The 26,522-nt window shown below is 42.5% G+C and overlaps 1 protein-coding gene across 2 annotated transcripts; it reads right to left on the bottom strand.

The window, feature by feature from the left end:
* Positions 1 to 2,450: 2,450 nt before the first annotated feature.
* Positions 2,451 to 23,671, bottom strand: ATG16L1 (autophagy related 16 like 1; the record flags this gene model as incomplete). Of its 2 annotated transcripts, XM_082003401.1 has the most annotated exons (19): positions 2,451 to 2,544; positions 2,941 to 3,042; positions 3,410 to 3,457; positions 3,865 to 4,014; positions 4,534 to 4,639; positions 5,475 to 5,595; positions 7,620 to 7,691; positions 9,233 to 9,303; positions 9,422 to 9,527; positions 12,047 to 12,149; positions 12,875 to 12,922; positions 13,115 to 13,171; positions 13,917 to 14,003; positions 16,845 to 16,910; positions 17,764 to 18,015; positions 18,220 to 18,293; positions 19,837 to 19,942; positions 22,560 to 22,653; positions 23,557 to 23,671. In XM_082003401.1, the coding sequence occupies 19 exons, from the start codon at positions 23,669 to 23,671 to the stop codon at positions 2,451 to 2,453; spliced, it is 1,872 nt and encodes a 623-aa protein (XP_081859527.1). The 2 variants fall into 2 exon arrangements, with proteins under 2 accessions (XP_081859527.1, XP_081859528.1); XM_082003402.1 differs by lacking the exon at positions 12,875 to 12,922.
* Between the last annotated feature and the right edge of the window lie 2,851 nt (positions 23,672 to 26,522).

Here is a 26,522-nt window from a genome sequence, read left to right as displayed (position 1 = left end):
TTGACCTTAAGGAATTTTCATTTAAAATGCTTAAGGACTTAGCTAGCTAGCCATTATCCTCAAGTATTAACAACCTACTTTGTAACAGCATCAATGGGAAAAACAAAGCCCTTTGTGTCAGAATCTGTGTCCATATTGTAGAAAAACACAAGTATAGCAGCCTAAATAAACCACCTAAACCCATTCTGATCCTCCTCAACAGAGCCTGCAGAGTTTTTATTAATCTCCCAATAATCTTTCATAATGCTGACTTGTCATTTAGTGATCTGCTTTTCCACAGTAACCAAGGTCACCTGGACTCTTGGTAGGTGCCTTTTCGAGGACCTTCTGCCACACAACAGCCAGAAGAAAAAGTATCTTGCCTTAAGAAATGCTTCAGAATGCCAGATGGAATCTTTTCATTTTTGCTGGAGTTACAACTTCCAAGAGCTGGACAGCAGGCTTTTTTTTCCCCTTATGAAAACTGGAGAGTGGTCAGTGACAGCTCTTAGTTACATATGCTGTTTCTACATTAAATGACAGAAGGCTTTGCTTCATTACTATGAAGTAGGAACCAGAGCATTATTTTTTTCAACAAGGGTTTTCCTGTTTTTAAAGAAACATGCAATTTCTATTACTGGCCAAAAATTTATCAAGGTAGCAGTCCAAGTATCACAGAAGAAAAAACTTTCTATTTTCAGTGGTGTCTGAAATACAGATAGTCATTTCCTCAATTCAGTAATTTATCCAAAACATCCAGGAATACATCAGCCTTTCAAGGACAGAGGCGCTTGTTCAACATGGTAGGACTTCGTTCAGTCTCAAGGCAGCATTCCCAAGACAGGACAAGACCAGTCTGTATCTGCAGGGTGTCCGGCTTCAACTTAAGAGCATTATCCTCTTTCCCCCTCTACACCAAATCCCACAATGCGTCTAAACCCGAATCTACAATTCATCAGGAAAATGTAGAACAGAAAAACACATTTCAGGTTCCCCTCTTCGCTCATTCAGAACAAGATCTCGCACACAGACACACAAATAAATGAATTGGAGCGTTGTGGGGTCTTAAAAGCAGAACACAGGTTTATTTACAATCAAGTTCTTATGGGCAGCTGAATAAATAAAAACTTTGCCTCATATACTCTAATTCCCCTCTGCAGAAAGTGTCTGAACAAAAGGCTAGGTTAGAGAGATGCCTGTTACAGCAGTTGCCTCCTTATCCAGCCCCTCCGAAGAACACACTTCCTTAGTAAAACACTATCAGGAAAGAAGAAGATAAAGTGCAAATTAAAAGGCGATAAAACGCTGGTGGCTTGCCTTGAGGCCCAGACTATGTGGAAAGGTGTGGCTGGATGAAGCTATGCCAGGTAGCTCACACCCTGCCTCATCATGGTTTTGGATGCTTCAACAGGGACAGAGACAAGACGCTAGTCCGTAGCACGAGAGGGCTCCAGCGCAAATAGGAATATTGCACATGTGCTCAAGAAGGGGGCAAGTGGCCTGGAATTGCCAGCACCAAAAGAATGGTTTTGGGATTTAATCCCACTGCTCCCCTGTGTTCTACTGACAGCCGCCAGGACAGGACGGATGAACAGAAAAAAGGACCAAACATCTATATTCTGGTACTGAAGTCACAGTATGACTACATTCCTTATAACAGCAGCACAGCAGAAGTTGAACTTCTCTCTCCTCACACCCAGTAACCAAATTGCCTGTGGAATAAAAAGACTAAAAAATCTCCTATTTTGTGATACCCAAGCTGCTGAAGGGCATTTCAACAAAAGAGTGCAAGAAGTCCTGAAGAACAGACCATTTCCTTACGGACAGGTGAAATGGATACAAAGAGTTCACATGACAGTGCTGCAAAACCTGTGTCAGGATCAGAGCAGATCTGAATTGAGCCGGTAACTCAAAGGCAGAGCTGCCAGAGCCACAGGAGACTCTTTAAAAGCTGTTCCAACGTTCAGACTGCCTAGGACCTGTCCACATTTCAGGATCTTCTCACGCCATGCCTGAACTAGGCCACAAGAACAGAACACAGGAGACAGGACATGTATAATGTCAGCAGACACAGTAACTTCTTTCCAACATTTCCAACTCAGAAGTGCTGTAGATACATTTGCGTGACAGGGTATTTGGCACAGCTGTCTGGTGAGGAATCCCTCTAGTATCTTCAGCTCCACTTGGTGCATAGATACTGCATGTAAAGGCATGACTAAGTAGCATTCTCCATCCAGAACAGCTAATCCCTTGCTGAGTCCGAGTGCCACAGTGCAGTTATGGCTGTAAAAAGTCTCTGACTCAGGCTCCTTCTCCATTGCTTTAGAACTTTCCTCTGGAAAGTGAAGCCCATGCGCTTGTTAATATCCCCGCTTAGGATGGATCTGGGCTTGGGTCTCCATTCTGTTCAGCCGCGGACTAGCACCACCACACAGAGGTACTGGATGCTCCGCCTTTCACCCTCCATCCAGTCAAAATTCAGACCACAGGACAGCCTTGTTTCCTTTGTCCACACTCACCACGTGGGCACCTGCTGGTGACCACGCAACTGCATTGATAGAAGAACTGAAATGGAAGCCAGGTATAAGTTTACAAAAAACCTGAATTCTACAACAGCACTTAACATTGGAATGAATATTACAGTACTCTGACTATCAAAGAAAAAGCAGTTTCATTCCCAGCTCTCAGGAGACCCCTACTTTTAATAAGCCTAAGAGAGATACAGTTTCTTCAGAATACATTAAGTGTACTTTATTAGAATTGTATCTCAGTTTAAGAAATTGAACAATAACAGACCTAACCTTAGTTCAGTCCAGAGAATACTGCCACAAATCCATGAATATTAAAAATTCTTGCACACCAATATAAGTCAAAGCTGTGCAACTACAATTCTTTCAGAACTCAGCAAGATTCATAACCCAGATCCCCACTTCCAATTATACAGCCAGCTTCCCCTCTCACCTATGATGCTTTGCAAGCGTCCTCTCCAATTTCCCAGTGAGCACATTCCAAATGTAGAGGGCCCCATCAGCTGAACCAGCAGCCACATAGTTACCGTCAGGGCTATGAGATCAGAGAAGGTGCGGAAGGCAGAGAACAATTTTCAAGTCAGCAATTTATCAGCACAAACCATCATTCTACCCTCAACTTCCTAAGCAAGAAACTCAGTATTAAACAGTCTTTTACAAGTCATGTGTTACCAGCTGCTAACACTAAGAGGTGAAAGCGCTTTGAAACCAGAAAGTTTCAAAGACATTGCATCAACATCTACAGACATACTTTGTCTTGACCAAGAAGTAATCTTGGACAAATCACAAACCCTGCCTCAGTTTTTCTAGCTGTAAATGAGGAAAATACAGCCAAGCATCACAAATCACTCACTGCTGCTGGGGAAAGACTTATCAGATGTCTTGCTTATATCTGACCTTACCTGAATACAACTCTTGTCCAGTCAGAGCCACATTTGAATCCCTGGGCACTGAAAAGGCAGAATCAGATAACTCTAAATTCATTTGTAAGAAGATGGACTTCCACGTTCTCACTAAAGAGCATGGCAAGGATTTCTACATGGTTCAGAATAAGCTCTGGTACCCCTTTATCACAATTTGCATTTCTCATACCACCTCCCCTCAACCCCATCTGAGGAAATGCTTTCCTTTAGGCCAAAGACTTCTAAGCCAAGCTATCTTCTTTAAAGAGGTAAATGAAAAGATCCACCAGAGCAGATCTGTGCTGTTAAGACTCTAAAGAACTTTGCTACCCATGCAGGAAAAAAGTTGGGAGACCGCTCTCTGCATGGAGATACTGAAACACACTCCAACACCAAGGGCAATCCGCAATCCAAAGTTCTGAAATTCCAAATGTTCTTGTGGAGCACACACGCACCTGAATGTCTGCTTGACAGCACTAACCCGCAGATCAATAATCTTTAGTAGATCATCACGGGAACAGGTCAAAAGCTCTGTTCGCTCTGAGTTCAGGTCGAGAGCTGTGATTCTTCCAAGCAGCTCCAGTTCTTTTACTATGCTTTCAGTCCTAAAGACAGAAAGGAAAGAAGAAGAAAGAAAAAAAGAAAGAGTAAACCAGGGTCCAGAAGCCAAACCACTGCATCAAAACTTCAACTTGTTGGAAGAAGAGGAGAAAAAGGATTACTGGTTTATTCTCACATTTTGATTCTTTCCCAAGCTAGATCTCACTTTGTGGATAATATTTCCAGCCAATAGTCAGATACCGCTTTCCTCACAACCCTACCCTTTGAAAAACTAGGTAAGATCTAGAATGGCAAGTACTGACCAATGCAAAATATTTACAAGAAAGCAGACTGCCTTTTCAGGAAAAAAAATACCAAAGAAAAAAGGCATCCCCAAAAAATCCCAACCCCCAAAAACTGAACAGTAATAAAAGTAGTAACAAAAGTCTCTCTCAATGGCCTTCTGCAGCTCTTAAAACAGTCTCATCAGCTTCCAAGCTCAGGGAGTTCCCTAGTTCAGATTATACTCAGACAGCAATCCCATAACTATACCTACACTATAAGCTCTCTTACAATAGTTTTACCTGATGTCCCAGAAACGAATTTTCTTATCAAAATGTCCACTCATGACACATTGCTCAGTACATACGATGTCATTGCAGCTAGATCCTGCAAACACTGTTTTTATACCTAAAAAGGATAAACCAATAGTGACACACTGAAATTCATACTGTGCAAACTGATGAAAACAGACAGAAAATAATGAGTATACCACACACACAGTGGCCACACAGAACAGTGTCCAAGGAGTGCCACAGGGCAGACAAGTCAGGATTATTCTAAAACAGAGTTTAAGTCGTCAACAACCCCTCTGCCCTTCTCAATCCCCTTTGCAGTGGCTAACATCCCTTTAAATGCTCCCACGACAGCTGCTTTACTTCCACTTTGTATTTAGACAGCTATGATTTGCTACTGTTAAGCAACATGAAACTGTCTCCTCGACCTATGTTTGCGGTTCAGGTATCAAGGTAACCTTGAATTGCAACTTCTCTCTCAGTGCAAACAGGTCTAAGAACCATCAATAGGAGAAAAGCCAAGGAAATAAGGCATTTCTCCCCCCCAAAATCTGTATGCTAGCACTTCCTTCATTTGAGATGTTGAAATTTTTGGTACATTTCCAAGAGACATTTCCATCCACCTCAGGGTTAAACACTCTGACCTGGCTCCAAGTTTTTAGTGGAAGACTAAAATACCCACCCCCAGACTGGTAAACAAAGAATGCTCACAGAACACAGTTGCTGTTAATAGCATTAACAGTGTTTCCTGCACACACATGATTTCTTATTCTTATTTCAGGTAACAGGCAGAAAGAATCTGATTTCTTGAATCACAACAGAAGATGGCTGCTAGTTTTTGCTTTTTTAGACTAGCAAGAAGACAAAATAATCTGGCTGATGTCAGACTTCCATTTACATTCAGTAGAAGCACAGAACATGCATTAAAGACAGAAGTTTGGTTTCCTTACAAACTTTGCTGCGGAGGTCCCAGAGCTTGAGGGTCCGGTCATGACTTCCCGAAACAATGCGTGCATTGTCCAGCAAGAACTTGGCTGACAGAACTTTACCACTGTGACCTGTCAGGGTGTGCTGAGGAAGAGAGATTTACATGGTAAAATTGCACAGTTCCACTTGCTCAGTTTCCTTGCAGCCTGCTAGTTCTGCTATTTAACAACTTAACAGAGACAATTTTAAATCATAATTTGCACACCTACTGCATTGCTTGGAGAAAAAAGCACCTATTCTAGTTAAACAGAGATTATCACCAAGTAGGAGTGTTAAGTACCAAGGAGTTCAGCCTCAAGCTGGGAGACACAGGTCACCTTTGGGTGCAGCTTCTCTAGCTACTCGGGGAACCCGCAAGCTCCTTTCCTCAACACTCCATACACTTACATTTCATGGACAAACGGCAACTGCAACACAGCCTTGCAGGAGAGATGAGGGGAAGGGTTAAAGCATGCTGAAAATTGAAATCATGCCTTCAGGTTTTTACAATGAGCTTCTCTCATGGATACAACAGGGTATCTAGTCCCCACTGTTGTTAAATTTTCAAGCCTGAAAGCCAAGACAAGCAGAGATTTCAGAAACCTACAGCAGTTTCTGTAACTGCTTTTGTTTTCATCCATTGCAGGGGGAAGCTCTGTGGGGCTGAGAACAACATGAACCACATTCACTTCAAACTACTGAACATTTACATACTAAATCACAAAACAGATAATGAACGACTAAAATAAGAATTGGGAAAAACAAGAGAGAAATCTTTGTTGTACAGTTATTTTTTTTTTAAATACTCAAAGGACTATCAAATTACACAAAGCAACCAGGGCTTGCAAAATACAACACAAACTCTGGAAGAATAGATCATCCCATAAAGACTACTTAGTCTTAAGAAGGGACACAAACTCCAGAAAGGATCTAAACTTTCACTGCATCTCTGTTCTTGCTGCATAGTCATTATGTATAGATACTTGCATTTAAGAAGGGAGTTTGGTTATCATTTACCATGATTTCAGCTTCACTGCCTCCTGCTCACGAGCAAGCCATGACAAATCTGTACCACTCACACTCAAAACAAAGAATGCACTATTATCTCAGCAAACAATGAATACACTTGCCCAAGTTGCTAGTCACTAAGGACATCAAAAAATTACAGGAAGATAATGTGAAGCCAGATGGATGTTTGAAGGGATAACTAACTTCTTGTAGTGAGTTATCTATAGCGTGCTAAACTTTTTTCACGACAACTGACATCCAACAGTAGGTTTTGTAGCCAAACAGAAGCTGCAAAAGAACCGATATTCTCCACTTTAACTGAGACCTGACATCTCTACGCTGAGAACTACCCAGTGAATTACAATGCAACTGTAGCTTATAACTGACATGTGAAATGTCAGAAGATTCAGAACAAAGTAGTATCTTCCTAAAACAAGAAGTTGAAGAAAGTGTACATAGGAATGACAATTAAAAAACTGCTTGGAAAACTGAAAAGAAACTTTTATTTTGGTCAGAGGTGAATCTTTCTTTAAATTAAAGCAAGCACTTGGAGGAGAACGTGAGTACAGAGGAGTAGGGAGGAGAGGAGGAATCTTTCAAAAGACAAGGAGAATAAAGACAAGCACTTTTAGGCTTGCTGCCTTTAACAGCTAGGCAAAGGACTCCTTTTCAAGAATGCTGCTCTTGACTTAAAACAGACACCTTCCCCCCCACCCACCCCACTCCCCCACCTTCTGCAAACACTTCTTCAGCAGACCTCTCCTTGGATTGAGGCTAAAACATTGAAATGGTTCTCCATATACCATCAGAAGCATTTAAATCTCCAGAGGGGGATGCAAAAATGTATTGGGTTTACACGGCAAAGTTTTGCTAGCGGGGTGGGGCTGTATTGTGAAAATCTGCAGTAACTGAAACTTCCTGCAAGGCTGTGCAGATCTCAATACTGTATTTTAGGTCTTACTGTGAAGATCCTTAAGAGAAATAAAGATCCTCTTAACAAAATGAATTATTGAAAGTGTTTGTAAATGCTCAACTTCCAAGATTGCTGTGTCCCCATTAGACAAAACTGGAAATAGAGGACATAAGCAGCCTGGGCACTGCTTTGCCTTCAAAAGACTCACCCGTAATCGATTGTCATCAACTGTCCAGATTCTACTAGCAAAGTCATTTGAAGCTGCTAAGAGGTAAGAACCCTGTGAACACAAGATTAATTTAAAACTACTTCTGCAAGTCGATATGCAAATTAAACTCAAAAGTATTTCCAATAAATCATTAAAACCATATTAGTACTGCATTGCCAAGGGAAAAAAAAACCAAACACAAAACCAAAACAAAAAAGCCAGTAGCACATACCAGTAAGGAAAGCTATCATAACAGCTCTCGAAAAAGTTATGGCTTTTTCTTCTCACCAAAATGTGACAGTGATTTGTAGAATCGTAACAACAGATAAAAGGAGTAATAATAACCAGATCAGAAAGGATATTCTCCTTCCCTTTCTGCCCCCAGATGCTGCAGTGAGGAACTGGGTTCTGGTTTACCCTTGTCTATTGTGGGGGTTTTTTTCCCCCCTCTTTTTTTTTTCACAGGGAAAAACCTCTGCATCATCTACTCCCACAGCTTAGGTAGGTCTCAGAGTGGAATTCGTCCAATTCTTGCAATCTGCATTACAATTCTAGCATTTATAACTAAGGTTCCAAAAACTACATCTGTAAAAGGAGAGATAAATTGACTTGCTCATGGCTTTGGGCTCCTCCAAGTCATCCATGATGGAGAATGGTCACCACAAGATTCATGTTTGCACTCCTGTCTCCTAAATCCTTTAGAGCCCATTAGCATCTCACCTCAGGCAGTTCTCACCTCAAATGTGTTCAAGCAACTTGCAAAAAATCAGAACTAGATTCTCCTGCAGATTAACAGTGATAGCAAATATCTAATGAGCTCGTCAGTGTCCAAAGGAAGGATCCTTTTGGGTCTGTATCAATAGTTTAGCACATAGAATTGCCAAATGGAAGAAATGTCAGCTTTGGTCTACTGTCTATGCAGTAGAGCATTGTGTTACAGGAGAGGTCTCAGCAGAAAAGTCAGATCACATGTCCAGTTGTAACAATCCAAGACCCCCAACTCCTTCAAGTAGGACTGTTGGATGCTGATCACAGTCATGTCTCCAATACTTCAGGTTAACATGAACTGAACACATCACAAGCTGTCAGCAAACACTCTGCCAGCCACACCATTACTGTGCCGTGACCGGTGAGAAATTGCTGGGAGAAAAGGTCATGGAAGTGCAAGTCATAGGATAATCAGACCTTTTACTATTCATCACAGACCTCAGCAGAGCAGTTACAGAAATAAACTTCACAGAAATAAAGCTTCAGTATATTTGCTTCTTTTGTGCTGTCATACCAGCTTTAATGGGAAGGTAAAGACTAATTTCCTACTTTAGACAAAGCAGAGTATATTTTAATGTAATTTTATCATAATAGCCCATAACAGCCAATGTCTGAGCTGCACATCATCTTCTGAATTGTAAAGCAAAGATGAGAACTACAGACTGCAGCATATCAAATAAAGTTCCTTTGTAAAATTGTTAACTACTTGCAGTTACTCTGCAGTATTTTAACTCATTTCTTAGGTAACTTTTCAAAGTGTTAGAATGGAAATTGATAGCAGAGCACAACATAATTCGATTAATTTATTCCCAATCACAAACAGCGGATATTGCACAGATACTCACAGCACTATCAAATTCTATGCTTGTAATCCCAGCATTACTACCAGAGAGGGAACCTTTGGGCTCACACCTATCTGCACAGAGAAAGACGAACAAAACTTAAGCAATAGATTAGAACAGAAGCCGACACAAAGTAAACTATAACATGAGTTTGTTCAGCATCCCACCATACCCCAAAGCAAAAAAGTTTACCTCCCAAGACTTCCCAAAGCTTAACCCTCCGGTCCATGCCTCCTGTTGCTAGTAATCGGGAGCCAGGGCTGAACTGCACCGCATTCACCTCCCCATCGTGTGCGTCCTGAGGAGTGGGAGGAACAGAACAGCCACCCAAATCGGAATTAGGATAGAGCCAAAACTCACAGCTTAGAAAGGTATAGTACTTAAAGGTTATACAGCTGTAGATCTTTTAGCACTACATAGAAAACAAAGCCACGGACTGAAACTCTACTACAGTTGATGGTGTACAGAGCAAGCAAAAAGGATGATCCTTCTCTAAAGGAAAAAACCAAAAGCATATAAAGAAAAACACTAGCAAGGAATCAACAGTCATAGTAAACTGCCAGGAGCCCTACAATACTTCAAAAGTTTAGGCTTTATACGTTCAAGCTTTTAAGTTATACCAGAAAAACAACATTAAGGAAAGGACAGAAAACATTAACAGGTGATATCCTGTAGAAGGAAACTAACTTTTCATTCCTCCATTTAGAGCCAGCCATGGAACATCATCCAATCAGTTCATGCAACCACAGAACACTCAAGTCAGGCCTGAAAGTCTGCTAGAAAACAGCGTAACAGATTAATTGCATTCATTTACTGTATTGTGATAATGCTACTCTATATTGGTGATGAAGTAGTACCAGCGCAGTTTGACTTGGAACAGCACCTTCTCTCACTGAGAACCTGGGCTTAAACTGTGGTTCCTATCTGCACATGCAGTGATATCTCTGCTTTCTCACAGCTTAATGTTTTGAAGCTTGAGTTGGCTACTTAATAGTGATTCTTAACCTTTTAAAACCTTTGAGAATTTTAAAATTCCTTCCTTTTTTCTCCCCTGTTAATTTCATGTCTTTATACTACTTACCTACACACTATTAGTACCACATTCTTAATTCATTTGCTGCATTCTTTTTTAAGTATTTTCACTAACTGCTCTTTTGAAAGCAGTTTTTCTGGAAACTTGTATTTTTCTGGTACTTGTTGCTTGAACAGTTGTCTGCCAGCTCATATTTAAGGGTCATCACACTTCAAATCTGATCTTTCTGCAAGTGTGGAAGAGCCATTCAGAACAAAACTGGACAAAGGTCTTGCCTAGAAACCATGCTCAATGAAGTGACTACCTTCTGCTCCTTCCTAAGCCTGTTCTACTCATCTCTCCAGAAGGAAGCCCAGACTGCTCCCTGTACCTGCCAGACCTCTGGCACAGAGTGCCAGTTCATTCCTGGAATGTTCTGCTGGAACTGGACATGTCCTCACACCCTACCTGGGCTCTAAACACGAGCTAGAACACAACACATATCTCCAGAAGGAACGTATGGATTCCCATGAAATGAGCTGGGACTTTTTCCTTCTAATATTGCAGTGCTAACCACACATCACCTCCATACTGCCACAGTCTGACAGGCTTACTACTGCAGCTGTTCCTATTCCTGCTGCAAGATGGGAAATTGGGAATGGGGCAGCACTCCCCACATTTCCAAGACTAGGGGTCAGCATCATCTACTGTGGTTTGCCTCTCCATATTGGGAAGACAGGCTGCTCTGCTCTTGGAAGTTCAGATGACATTACAGAAGATCAAGTGAAAGGTGAAAACAACATAACCTCTCACATGGCTCTTGAAAACCTCACATATATAGCTTCATAATACCTTTTATCATTAAATTAGCCAGGATTGACATCTGTTGATCAACTGTGCTTGCTGTACATAGTTAGAGGAGGGGAGAGGTCACAACACATACCGAAGCCATGAATACCTCCTCTGATGCTCCCTATTCAAGCCAGGCTGTCACTTAAGTTATGACCCCGTTCTCACTTCAGGTAACATTGCCACTGCCTCCACCCTACGACAGCCACTAGAGAAGATGGTGACAGGGCAGGCTAGGAATACACAAGCCTCCATGCTGCAGTGAGCCACTCTGTTAGTCTGGGTGAAAAACAGAAGTAGTTTCAGATCTGTGAAATATTCATATCCAGATTTGGAGTGCCCGAGAAAGCTCAAGAGGAATGTTAAAACAAGTAGCTGCGTTACAAGACAATGTACCACGATATCTTTCATTCAGAGGGCGATGCTCTTCACAGAAGTTTAAGTTCAGCCTTGTGAGGCCAAAACAAGACATAAAGGAGGTCTCAGCTTGAAAACTTTAGATCACACACAACAAATGAAGACACCCCACTACCACAAGCTCCTCTTAACCAGTCCTGTTGGATGACATTCAGTGCCACAACTCCCTTCACTGTGGAGAACTGGAACTGAATTAATCCCAAACTGTCAGCAATCTTTTCCTCAGTCATAGCTCTACTACGGCATGACAGAACAGGGACTGCTGGGAGCCAAGAGGGTAATGGAGTGTAATTCCCCTGTGCCCTCAGACCTTTTACTAGTCATCATTGACCTCAGCAAGACAGACATCAAGCACACTGGCTCTGAGAAGCATTTGGGCTAAGAATTAAATGTGATGAACTATGCTACCAAATCAAGAATTCCTTCTTGTTTGGCAATGTTAATAGAAAGTTTCAGATCACTTCCCACACAGATAGGGTTCACTTCCTCCAAATACAGTAAAGGGAATGGTAAAAATTGGTAATTCCTTCTATACTTACAAAGACACATATGGCAGTAGTGGGCACTCTCACTTCTTTACTGGCACCTGGATGTGGCTCTATATTATCCTGGGGAGCAGGGAATGAGGACAAAGAACGCCTCCTGAGATGAAACAAAGCAGAAATATTTTAAAATGAGAAGTGAACGCTGTTTCTCTTGTGCTCATCCAGATCTGTACCTGTCACTTAACTACACTGTACGGTGATTAAAAAATGGGGGAAGGAGTTTTTCACTTTCTTTTATCCCATCTTTCAAAAATTACATTTGTCATGTAACACTAAATCCACTCGTGGCTTTAGAGATTTCATAGTACGCCAGATAAGTTACCTGAACTGATTACTGACCTCATTTTTGAGCAATCATTTGTTTTTTAATAGGAAAGAGAAACATAGGAATGACTGCAGCTGAGTTCAGCTAGAAAGACTGCAAGTCCATCACTATGGCTAGGGGAGACTCAATACCATTGCAGCGCTACATCCCAGGCAGCAAAATGCTCCATTCAAAAGCTCGGGCTGCACCTCTTAAGCCAAGACTGTGCACCTAATGCAGAGCTTATCTTAGAAGGATTGGCTCCACTCTGGATACTAAGCACAGAACCCAACAACTTATTTTAAATCACCCTATTGAAGGAGCAAAGTGCAGTTGAAAGCAAGAGCAAACGCCATGTATTCTCTCCACACAGAGGGGCTCATTGCCTCTCTAACTGTAGACAGTTTCTAACCAGTGTTATCAACATCTGAAATCTAATCAGGATAACACAGCTGGGTTCCATGTTACTTCAATGGAATACATTCACATGCTGGACTAAGAGCGGATAATGTTTTCACCTGGCAGCATCAGAAGATTGATGTCCCAAAAGGGGAGACTCAGACAGACTGGAGGGAAAGGTCAGAGGTCAGCACACGGCAAGATGGAAGAAACAGGAAGTTGAGGAGAACAAAAAAGAAAAAAAGGCAGAAGCTAGAAGAAAGGCTGAAATTATTTGTTCATATTCCCTGCATCACCAAGATTTTGGTGTACATTGAAACCAATATACAAAACAAAGAGGTGAAAGTGTTCTAACCTACCCAAAGATATTACTGATAGAGTCCAGAAGGCCTCCAGCTGGCTGGGAGAGTCGCTTACTGAAGGAGGGGAGGACAGGTTTAAACCTTGTGAATAGCTTCTCCACAGAAAGATCAATACAAATACATTTCACAGCAACAAGTCTCTGGAAAGACTCCCTCCCCTGCAGACCCAGTCCGAAGACAGAAAACACCAAAGGCAGGCATCAGTTCAAAAGTCACCAGTAACTACAACTCAGAACATAATCTGCGAGTGAAGTTTCTTTAATTTCCCCTCAACTTCCACCCTGTGATTTATTGGTTTTAGATATAAACAGTCTGCCAAGTCTGAAGTTTCAACCAAATTAATCCGTCCTCTCATGTAACAACCTCTTACTTTCCACTCACTGCTATTTGAGGGGAAGAAAAAGATGCATTTAATCTAGGTGAAGATTAAAAAAAACACAAACGCAGCTATTTGCAAAGTCACATTGATGTCTTGTACAGTAACTGAGGCATAATACAACAAGCACTGTAATACCCATGTTATTGACTATTTTGATTTTAAACCTTTCTTTTTAAGATTAAACACAGATTTTTTCATACACTAACTTAATTAAAACAGCAAAGGAAAAACAGCGTATCTAAAGCATGGTAACAGAAAACAGAGCACATGAGTTTCATACTGCTCTGGTGGAAGTGCTAAACTGTGTTCCAGTTAAAGGCAGGTAAAAACCCTAAGTAACATTCCCAACATTGTTCCAGCTCTCTTATACCCCTTGTTCTTCCTCAGTGACGTGGTACAAAACTCTCTTGGTCTACAAACCTGGATGTTCGGCTGACAGCTCGCACTGGAGATGTCTCCTCAGCTGTGTCAGAGGTTTCATCTGCAAGCACTTCAATATCATCATCCCTGCTGAAGTGAGAGAAAACACTTCATTTTCAATCAGCCAGAGCATCCTATGGAAACCACTCACTGATGTATAGGAACTAAATGGACGACACTGTTCCGGTGTCTGTCAGTGTCCGCGCCCAACCCACACCTAGGTTTATTTGGCTGTAGTAACATGTAGGTAGATCGAGACAACAAACACGGATCTAGCTGTCACTGCCAGAAATGCTACATTCAACATACAATGTCTGAAAAGAAGTACATGCAGCACCTAAATTTTTTTCTTTCCAGCTGCCAATTACACTCTTCACTGACAACAGGGTTGGATTCCCCACCACCACCACATTTATGTTGACAGGCATCCTTTCCATATTGTCTTTACTACGGGCATTATATTTCAGCTTGCACCACTACATGCAGCATTATAAAGACCTTTCACATCTGAGCAAGACTTTGCTAGAGTCAACTGTATTTGCTGGAACAGTGACAGAACACCAAAAGCATGAGTTATTGCAACCCCAAGTATAGGTGATATCCTATTTTCACAGCACCTTTTTTGCTGTTCCAAAACAAGGAAGTATTTAAAAAACACACGAGAGTGTGAATTTTCCTTCTTCATCCACGTTAAAGACATCTGGATACTTTCTATACTGCGGTACTTCAGGTGCTGCTCCATTAAGTACAAGGGATGTTTTGGTCCACTTCATTAAAGTGTTGGTGCACAACCAAACAGAAGCGTGAGGTTCCAATACATATACCATACATTCATCCAGCTAAACTACTCAGCTGATGCCAAAAGGTTTTTCTCCATTAGTCATCATGGGCTCTGGCAATCTAATATTTTTTCCTTCAATGATGATTTTTCCTCCACTGCTGATTTGGCAGGACAAACTATTTTTAAACACACTCTATCAACCTGATGCCATTTGACTGAAGAGGAAGTTTAAATTCAGCATTTAAGTACAAATAAACCAATTCCTGCCATCAGATACACTCAGCTGCAAAAGAATTAAGAGGATAGGACCATTTTTAATGTCTCTTTTCAGAACATAGCTGCACTTTAAGTTCTGAGGTTTTGGGGGACAGTATATATGAAAAGGCTACAGAAAACCCATACTCTGATTGAAAGTATCAGGCTGATATTTGAATAAAACAGTATCAAGTTCTGTTGATTTTTTTTTAAATCAGAAGTTTGAGCTATTCAAATTTTATGTAGCAAAAAAACTTCCCATGTTAACATGTTTTTGAAGGGAATATAAACACCAGGGCACACTCCTTGAAATGCTGCTATTTTCCCCTTCAGTAAGCAGCACATTTATACAATGCAAACCCCCTAAAATTACAAAATCAAAAAGGAATCAAAAACATCTGTGAATCAGAGTTTAAGTAATTTACAGAAGCAACTATTTTCTAGATTTTTTTTTTAAACAGGGTTCTTTAAGTTCTCAGGGTCTCATATGAAATTATTTATGAAACACTGACACCATCATCTTCATCACAACAGGAAGTGAAATATTCAAGCTGTTGTGCTACAGCTGCCTCTGAGCTCAGCTCTAAGATAGGAAGGTCTCGCTTTGGGTAATGGAGCAGAAGCTTAACAGGGAAAGCGTCCACAGATATTACATGTATGTTTCCCCTCTCAGCGCAACATTATTTATTGAAGAGTGTAATAATTTAAGATATTCTGTGTGTATTTACAGCAAATAACGTGGACAAAAGGGATATCACTATTCTTACGAGCTGGGAAGACTGTCTGTCCTCTGGCTGGGGACTGTCCACTGGCCTGTGACACAGAGGTCAGCAGTAATCTTGTCATGGAGAGTCACATCTCAATAAGCTAAGGGAATGGAAGCATTTAAACATTTCTTTTTAAAAAAAGCAAAGCAAATTGTGCTAGCTAGTTGTATTGTTAATTGCAGTTTCAATTTTCCTTCCAAATGCTACAAGCTCTTATATTCCCCTTACACAAGCTCTTCCTACATACCCCAGACTTTTGCATGGGCCCTCTTCCAGAGAGGATACATTGCTTCTATCATGTGCAAGGACACACAGCACAGAGACCTAATGTGATTACACGATGCAAATACAAAGATAAGATATCAAGAAAAAGCCTGCACAGTGCTCTGGCACTGTGCTCCGAGGACTGTCTCAGTTGTTTCCAGTACAATGCAGCAGGTGTAGTTTTTTCTGGATTTGGCTAATACAAGTGCCAATAACCTTATCAGCCTGGTGCAAAGCACCTATACCATCAGCTGCCCACTTCAGTCAGCTGATTAAATACCACCCAGGAGTAAACACAGCAGCAAATATCCATGTGCTGCTGCTCAAAAGAACAAGAGAGTAGAGATACTTATCTCTGGCTTGCCAGGAAAAGTTACTGCACACTTACCTATTTTTTTCCTACAGAATAAATCTTTCCCAGTATGGAAGTGATCAATATACTTCCACCCACCCTAACTCACTCAGTACCTGTTCCTACAGGAAACCCTTCATCATAGCTATTTGTAGTCTAACACTTAAAAATGTAGGCACCTCAAGAGTGTATTGTTCCATGATTAAAGAACTATTTTAAAGACAAAAGGCACCACATAACAAATGTTTTCATGCAGAGATAATATATATTCACTGTATGAACCATTCTTAGGACTTTCAGTCCAAGCATCTATGTTCAGTCATAACAGAACTCCTTCTTCTGGAAGTTCAAGTAAGGAGAATTACTGTGTATTTTTGACTTTGCACCAAAGTTTCAACACTCCTCTACATCACCAAATTTAGAAATACCAAACATACTATTTATCATGCATCTGCATAAAACTGAAGCATGAAGTGATGAAGGAGATTCAGTAAATCAAGACTGCTTACGGTTCAACAGGCAGGGGTTCTTTGGCAGCTTCTGCTAGCTCCTTCTGCAGCCTGGCTTGTCGTCTCCTAAGGAAAACAAGGGTTTTTTTTAAAAAAAAACTTCCTTAATCCCATTCCAGAGGTTACCCTGCACAGTTTTGATGGCCTTCATAAGATTAAAAAAAAAAATATCAGACCACTGCCCCAATCTTACCCTGCTTTTCAAGATACTCAGCAGTTTTCTCACTGTGAATAGCGAAGGACAAGATGAACTGAGTGAGGCATTACGGCAAAGTGTACCTATGGCCCTTTATGACCCATATGAATGCGGATTTGCTTGGAGTGCAAGAACTTGCAAGAATAATGATTATGTTAGTAAAAATAATACGAAACTGACAAGTACTATGAAACTTGTCTTATAGCACTTGGTCTCCAAGTATTGTTAGTTGGCAAGTAAACGGAAACAATTCAGAAGAATAATTATTATTTTGCCAGGAAAAGAGTACAAACTTTTTTATGCAAGTCATACATAGTTCACATAATTCAGTTTCATGGCAGCTTCTCCTTTTAGCAGAATGCAAAATACACTTAAATTGGTTAAGTCAAAAAAAGGATAAAACTAGGAGTAATACCAAGATGCAATATGAACAGGAGAAGTCCAAATCTAATACCAGCAAATAACCCCAGTTTCTATCTGATTTATGATCTTTAGGCCATAGTTAAATGTTGCTCAAGAAACAAAAAAACATGTTTTTTTCATTTAAATGACAGGAATGTTTTCACAAAGCATCCCTCTGTGTTGGCCACAAGAAGGACACAAAGTTCTGGATTCTCATTGTGTTGTGCAAGAATACCAAATCTGGTTTTATCCTATGCACTCATAAGTATTCAAAAAAATATATTGGGAAGTAGTTTATCAAATAAAGGTAATCAGTCTCACCTTGAATCCTTTTCATTTTCTGCATTCAAACGATTGGCTTCTTGTGCTTTCTCTGCCATCCAACGTGAGACCAGCTCCTGGTTGTCTTCAGTAGTTTTCCTCAGTTTCTCCTCCAAGGCATTGAAGGTGATCTGGAGAGCATCATATTCATCTTTCAGTGTCTGATTAGCTCGCTCAAGGTCTTGCAGTTTGCTACGCAATTCCTGGCACTCTGTTTCCAATTCAGAGATCTTTTGCAAATACTCTGCAATTCTGGAATGGCAACAAAATATACAAAACAATGAGGATCTCCTTTGGGACCTATACCACCCACCGTTGTGCTATTTGTACAATGACTAATGCAGGAATTTTTAGCCCATGGCTAGGACTCCTAGAGAGTATTATAACACTAATAAATAACTCAACCAGAAGTCTAGGTCTCATACCAACCACACAGACAAAACAGTTCCAACTCACTTTGCTTCATTCATCTGCATCTCTTTGTCCTTCTGCTGCATTTGGTTATTCAGATCAATTACAGACTGTGCCAACTAGGGAGAGGAGAAAATTATATTACAAAATGCAGGAATGCCAGCTGAGTAACACACACTGAGCAGCAAACCAGCAAGAGTACAGACCAATCTAACATCGCAAGCAGGAAGCATACCTTTCAGGTCTTCTTTCACAGCTTTCTATACAGATCGGTTTACTGCCCCTATCACACGGGTCATTAAATCAAGGAATCTACTTTCAAATACGAATTGTCAAAAAGTTATTGGCCTTTGATAGCTCACTCCCTTCCCTCAAAAAGTTTCTTTGATAAAGTCACATCAAACCGAACACATATTAGGAAGAAATTTTATTTTTTAGAAGTCGTGGAAAAAATCAATACAGAAAGTACAAATTGCCTAGTAAGTAAACCAACACGCAAGTACTAACAACCACCAGGCAACCAATCTTCATTACAGCCAGGACAGCCATTACAGGAGACATGTAGCTCACATATTGTAAATATGGGTTTCATGAAGAATTTTCCCACAAATAAAGTTGCTGTTGGGGTCTCTGCAGTGCGTGGGAAAGAGGAGCAGAAGCCAACACGAATGAGCTCCTGCTGCCAGTGAGCAGCTCCCCAGTCAGTGAGCAGCAGCAAGCCCCACAGCATGCAGAGCCTTGGCTGCCCAGGGAGAAGGAAGACTGAGTTTTGAGAAGAGTGCCTGCCTGGGTAGATGGCTTAAGATACCAGGTTGGGGGGAAAGAAGGAAGTTTCACTGCTTTGACTAGTCAGTGCACACCTCCTGTAGAAAGCTGTCTCCTCCTTGAAAAACCTCAGAATTACTGACCCTGGAGCTTCTCCACAACTCCAGTAAAGTGTGATCAAAGGAGCATGATAACATTTTCAGGTCACTTCCACCTTCTCCCTATAAAAGTCTGCAGTACCATTCAGGTAGTGGACTCATTCAAACCACTGGTGTAGTTTTTAAAAACCTCAATTCTGCCAATGAAGCCTCCACATCTTGGCATCAAAAAAAGAAAAAAAATAAAAAATAGCAGCTTTCCCTCTCTTCCAGGCCCAAGTCTCATAGCTTACACGACTCCTGGGCTCCCTACTGCATCTACATGGCAGAACCAGTACTCCCTTTTCAGTCTAACACCATGGCACTTTCAATCTTTGCTTGTGCTTGTTTATTTTGTCCACTCTTTTACAGCAGTGGTCCTGCAAAGTGAGAGAGACAAATGAAGTCACGCACAGACACCTATTCTCTCACTCAAAGTCTTTTCAATGTAGAACTAGTGGCCATGCGCAGCTCTGAACAAGACCAGTTCCTTCCTCCTCTAGTTTAAAACCTATTCATGAAACACAAAATGAAGCATTTCTTAAAAATCGTGCTGTGCTGACAATGTAAGCTCTTATCTCCCTACTGTCAGTTTTAAAGACCAACCATCTCTGGTTTATTTTAACCATCAACACGGGGAGCTTAAAAAGGCTGTACATGAAATAAGGAAAAGATTATGATGAATAAGCTTGGTAAAATTAAGATCATGTTCACAAAGGGCCACATATGGACCATACAGAACATAGGAGGACTTTCTAACCTCGCCACGTTTCTTATGCAGCTCTGTCAGCTCCTCTTGATGCTTTATCTTCAGCTGTGCCAGTTCCTGCAACTGAGCATCATTCCATGTGCCATCATGTCCTGGACTGGAGTTTGAGAGAAAGGAAGAAGAGATCACAAACTAGAATCCAATTGCTCCTATGCCTTTCACCAGTTAGTCTCAGGACAAACTCCCTTGGATTTTCTATGCTACATAAGAGATACAGGTCATTCATAAACTAAACCACAGCTAGCTCCCCCACAACACACTTCTCACCAACCAAATGCCATTATATATTACCAGAAAATAAATTTACTGAAGATTTAGTTCACCTTTTTGTACATTTCTAAACTAGAATTCATAAGCAAATGAAAGATAACTAGCCTTTGCTTAAATTCGCATGAAGACAATCAAGTCTTAAAAGTACACTCTCCAAATTCTGTAAAAATTACAAATATTTTACCACCTTAAATTTGTTTTGGAGGGAGCTGGTGGACCTTGAAGATGCTAGACACCTGGAGACGGGATAATACAGGGCACAGAACCAAAAGCCAGGGAACTCAGGGTATATCCCCAGGCCCCTGGATTTATAGTCCCAGGTGTTACAAGTTGGCTTCTCCACTGTCCCAACTACATTCTAGCCTTATTGTGTAAAGGTTATGGGGTGGTTTTTAATTGTGTTTTACAACACAGTGGTGCCATGACATAATCTGGAATTTCATGGCCTCAAGTTGCGCCAGGGGAGGTTTAGATTGGATATTAGGAAAAATTTCTTCACTGAGAGGGTGGTCAGGCATTGGAACAGGCTGCCCAGGGAGGTGGTGGAGTCGCCATCCCTGGAAGTGTTCAAAAAACGTGTGGATGTGGCGCTTCAGGACATGGTTTAGGGGACATGGTGGCGCTGGATTAATGGTTGGACTTGATGATCTTAAAGGTCCTTTCCAACCTAGTGATTCTGTGATTCTGTGATTCTACACAAGAGAAAAAACACACATCTCACCTCAAACAACTATGATTGTAACATTTATCACTCATGTCTTTGAAAGCACAGAGACAGGAACAGCAGTTAGCTTTTTAAAAGCATATACACATATATACATATCATACACAGACTTTGAGCAAGTTAGCAGCTGTATGATAAAATTACAGCTTTTAAAACTAAAAATTTTAAGTTCATCACTATTATAACAGACAAAGAGAACAAGTATCTGTTTCTGCAGTCATTCTGTGTTATAACAGTCCAATGGGAAACAGATAATGCATTCAGAAGCTGAAAGGTCTCACAGTGATATCGGTAACTTAACGTTCTTCTCAAACAAACCCCTCACTGAACTAAGACTGTACTAGAAGACACAGCATTTCTAAAAAAACTGTGTCCAAACAGATAGGAAGCCAAGTCCTGTGGTAATATCCAACACATCCTATAACTCTGGCCATGCATACCTCTATAGCCAGAACTAAATACTCCGCCTTGGCCTTAAGGTACGTAAAAGCATTTTTCCTCAGCTATCTAGGATTAGGGAATTCATTCTGTTTCAAAAAAAACTATCATATACTGAGGACAGTATCAGAGTTCAGCTTAGTATTTACTTTGAAGATGCTGTTTCTGTGCATTTCTTCTCATCCTCATCTACTCCAGCCTCATCTCTTAGACTAAGCGTTCAATCAGAATCAGATTCCCATAAATTAAAGATGGTTCAAGACAACTGCAGTCATCAGAAAGCTTTGAGTACTTTCACACAGGTGTTAACTCCAGCCTGCTGGCCAAACACTGATATTTTGCCTGAAATTCCTGTAAAATCAGCTCTTCCTTCCTTACTAGTAATAGTACACAATAGCCTTACCTATACTTATTTGTATACAATGTCTAATTGGGATACAATATACTTATTGTATCCCAATTAGACATGCATATACAGTTTTGCATTAAATAGCAAAAAGAGCTTCAACAGAGGAAGTAATTCCTACAGAAGTAGGAAATCCTGGGCTACTGCCCTGCCTTTTCTTCAGTTACACCAAGAGGAGAACCCAACAGTCTTTACCTGCTGGGATTTACATGCTGTCTAAAGGACACACTCCTAGCACACCTGTTTGCTGTGGATTCAAATGCCAACAGAGTAAGCAGCATGACCTCTGCCTGCTGCACTACTGTGCTATTACCATGTTAGAGAAGAAGTTTCCTGAAAAAATCCTGCTAAAAACAGACAGAAAACATGTTCTTTTAGCATACAGTACTTATTTCGGACTGACACTTCAAAATCATGACTTTCTCTGTTCTCCCCTTCTACACAATAACACAGATTGAAAGAAACCACGACATCGGTTTGTCCCTACAATGCTTATACGATCAGACAATTTCAAGAGCCAGATCACAATCATCAGGAACTAACACCACACAAATATTGTAAGCATTACAAGGCAAACAGATCAGAAGCAGAAGCTCATTCTGGTCCACCTCCACACCTGGAGTTTGACATAAATTAATTTATGTCCAAAGCTCGGTCAGATCTTTCTGCAGTGTATACTGTAAACATGTTGTAACTTTATCACATGTTTAGAGTTTGTTATAATTTATTTTTAGCTCAAGAGACTTCTCAGTTTCTTCTATTCCAAGTTACTGGAGTAACTAGAAGTTGTTTACGTAATGCATCAAACAATGGTTTAGGTTACAGCGTACACAAGAAGACACAAGTTCTGACTGACAGAAAAGGCATTTTAAATACCTGATCTCATGTCTGCTCTGCATGTCATATTTTTCTGCTTGAAGTTTTTCAGCCAGCACTGCATGAAGGTCCGACTTCTCTAGTAGCTTGTTATCTGAAAGGGCAAAAAGCACATTTAAGAAGATAACCAAAAAGCAAAACCAGATTCCCATCCTCTTCTTCTACCACCTAAGATCCAATACCTTTAATTAGTCTGACACAACCAAACATTATGTAAGCCTCCACCACATTCGTGTGCGCTCCTCTCTGATGTCAGCAGGCTAGGGCAGCATTCAGCTACAACTCTAAGAATTCCTCATCAGTCCAGATGCTGTGTGGGACTGGTCTTATGGCAGTTTAATAGAGAGGCTGCTCAAGTGTATTGCTATTTGCTAAAACAGAAGTTCAAAGTTTAAACTCTTTATAGCCCCTCAACTGATAGCAACTAGGAAAACAGACCTGCCAGAGAACTGGTCACATCCAATACTGCACACAGCCCTGCCGAGGCTTCTTTGCTTTTCCCCCCGTCATATACAGCACCTCAGCGTGTGAGCCAGCAGTGTTAGGTGACCCCCCACTTCCATTCACTCCAGTCACAGCTGAGGCAGGAGAGGGATGGGGCAAGTAAGCGCTGGATAGAAAGTGCTCGCCTCTGAATAGCTCCAAATTTTACAAAAGATCACGAACATGGTCAATAGCACTATTGTTCTTGCTTCCAGAAACATCTGAGCAGGAATCGGGCACACAATTTAGGCATTCAATCCCTGTCCACAACACAAACGATGTTCAGCCTGTGTGGGAACTGAGAGAAACAACTATTCATCTTTCTCGGTAATGTAGAAACCCCAACTTCTCTCGGTTTTAACAAACACCTCCCAACCAGTCCGCTGAAAACGACACATGCGAGGCCTCGGGGGCCCTTTACCACCGCGCTTTTCCCACGAGAAAGAGGGGGGAAGAAAAAGTGCCTCTCGGCCTCGACCCCGCCGGGAGAGCCGCGCCACCGCGGCCCACTTACACTGCCCGATGATCTCCTCGAAGGCCTGCCGCTGCAGCCGGTCTCGCCGCCGCAGCTCCGCCGCGATATGCCGCTTCCAGGGGGGGAAACCGGCGGCGCGCAGCCCCGACGCCATCTCCGCGGTGCGGCGGGAAGGGGCAACGGGGGCGAGAGCCGCCCGGGCCGCGGCCCCCGAAGGGCGGCCGGCGGGAGGCGGGCAGGCGCGCCGGGAGGCGGCAGGAGGCCGGTGCCCGGCCCGCGGCGGGGCGAGCGCGGCGGCGAGGAGCGCCTTCTCAGAGCCGGGGCTCGGCCGGCGCGGCCCGCAGCCGCCGCCCCACGCCCTCCATGGCGCTGCGGCCGCGCTCTGTCAGGGGCCCTCGCCCCTCAGCGGCGCACCGCAACGGCGACAGCGGCTGCCCCGCCACTGCCTGGCGCCGCCCTCCCGCCCGCCTCCGGCGCCGCTAACCCCACTACCCTGGCCTCCGCGCCGGGAAGAGCTGTGGCGAGGTCGCACTGCGAGCCCAGAGTCAGCCTCCACCACCCGGCGGGCGGACAGGCAGACACCCTCCTGAGGAGAAGGGGCCTTGCACCGCGCCATTTTGTGCCTCCCTCCCGGAAGCGTGCCCTTGCGTCGCCGCCATCTTGAGAGCGGCGAGCTCCGCCATCCAGCCCGTGCCGCCATCTTAAGAGGGCTTTTACTCACCCCCCCACCCCCCCCTTCACAGGCGCATGCGCATATCCCCTTGTCGCCCGCGCGGGCGGTGGCGGTGGGCGCTGTCGGGAGCGGCCGCCGCGCGTGGTGTGGGTCGCTGGTCCCGGGCTGTGCCAGCGGGAGCGCACGGCACCTGCCGCAACAAGTACCGACAGCTGCGGTTAGCCAGGGGGGCACCGGCGGCAGCCGCCCCGCTCCCGCCCTTCCCGACGGCCGGTAGCCCCCGGTCCGGGGAGGAAACAAACCCCTCTGCCCGCCCGGCCGCCCTCCCCGCGGCCGGGGCGGTTCCCGCCGCCGGCAAGGCCGCGTTGGCTTTGGGCAGGGTAGTGGCTGGGTGGGTGGGTTGGTTGGGGCATGAATGCTCAGTCCCCCTGAGCTGAAGCAAAAGGAGGTGAAAGCACAGCCCTAACTGAGGTCACCCGACCGCAAAAGAAAATCCTGGCTGGCTCTTCGAAGCCTGCGTAGCTTCCCTTCCTCCCCTGTGCGGCGGGATGAATCTGGGAGCGCAAGTCGACTCAAAGGAGTTGATGTGATTAATACCACTTATCTTGCCGACGTCCGGTGCCACAGGCTCGCTGGGATCTCCTGACGTTTTTAAACTAGGGGATGAAAGGACGCCGTTTCAGGAAGCATGACTCATAATGCGCATAAATGGCTTCCCTGAAAGAATAACAAAAGCTTTTGCTATTATGTCACCTAGCAGAGCCAAGAAGTACATGACGCCTCGATGGGGCTTTGCCGAACTAAATGATGGGTGCACGTGCGGCACCGAGGGCACATGCTGGCTTACCAGCCACGAGTCTAATGTTCATGCCATTGCCTTTTAGTTTTAAAGTAAGATTATTACTGTGAATTAACATTAAATAGCTACTAAAAGCTATACAGCTAGCAGTACGGTGATGTACCGCATCGCCCAAAATACAGAGACCTGCAATACTATTTGTTGTGTGGTTTTTGTATGGGGGTTTTTTGCCCCCAAGTCTCCACCACAAGACAACCTCCAGTTCCAGCACAGCATCAGTTACAAAGCTTTACTGAGTTTCACAGCTGTTCAAGGAGGGTGGTGGTGAAATTAAGTGCAGTTTTCGGGTTTTTAGATAGGATTACTTCGAAAAATTATTTGGAACACAGCATAAACTACAAGGGCAGCTCTCACTGCACTAGCGCGTCCTGTCCAGCATCATGAAGAAACCCCGTGTTCTCTGGCAAATGTAAAAATCCGTAACGGCTTGCTTCACTGCTTTACTTTTAACTGCTTAACTTCTTAAGTAATGTGTTAGGTAGCCATATTATTATAATTAAACTGAAACTGGGCAGGATTCATAATGCTTTTTGTCTTGGACTACCTAAATTGTTTTGAGTAAATGAATGAAGATGTAATTATTAAATTGTAACAGAATAAAGTAGACGATTCACTAGATTATTACACTGGAGGAGAGAGCGCTGCTGGCTGAGTTAATAATAGTTCATGCACAGCTCTGTCTTATCAAGTACATGATACACAAGGTTACGCATGTTCTCTACAAAACTAATTTGTCCAGGTGCAAGCACACAGCCTACTTTTTTTTCTGCTTATACATCATAAAATCAAATTAGATGTTTAAAAATGTAAAATTACTCGTAACTGTAAGCTTAAGTTCTAATGCTACAGATATAGTTACTGAACTCCTGAAGGGCAGTGCTGAGAGAATTTCATCCTTTCAAATCTTCTCTACATCTTAGTCCTCTGCAGAGAAAGAGGAAACCAAACATGAAGCATGAGAAAAAGGGAGAAGAGAAACATACAGAAATACAGGAATCAGACTCAGTTACTCCTCTCCTGAGGCTTTACCTTGACCTTAATATATAATCACCCCTGAAGTCTCTCACTACCTTTGAATTGCCAACGACCGGCTTTCCTTCAGCCTCTCCAACAAAAATCCTTCAGTTCATTTTTGAGAGTAGGCTTTTCTCACTAAAACTGGGAGAGAAAATAATTGCCCACTGTTTCTTTCAGCGTGGCAGGAAAAAGAATCAGTGTGAGCTGAAATGGCATGAAAAAAGAAAAAAGTGTGTCCTCAAGCATTAGATAAGTTATTGGGAACACTGTATATGTTTTATTGTTTAAAATAACTGCTAGACTGTTCGAAGGGAAGGATTTCTATTAATTGTCATCTGTATGTGTTTGAATCTTAGACAAATCACACTATGTTAAAGATGTCCACCTTTCTGTAATGTATGATTTCCGAAGTGGGCAAGACAACCTAATTATTTTTTTGTTTTACAATACCGGCTA

This window comes from Phaethon aethereus (assembly GCF_964289735.1).
Source record: "Phaethon aethereus genome assembly, chromosome: 9".
Lineage (NCBI taxonomy): Eukaryota > Metazoa > Chordata > Aves > Phaethontiformes > Phaethontidae > Phaethon > Phaethon aethereus.
The sequence above is the reverse complement of the archived record's forward strand: the minus strand, read 5'-3'. Positions and strand labels throughout refer to the sequence as shown.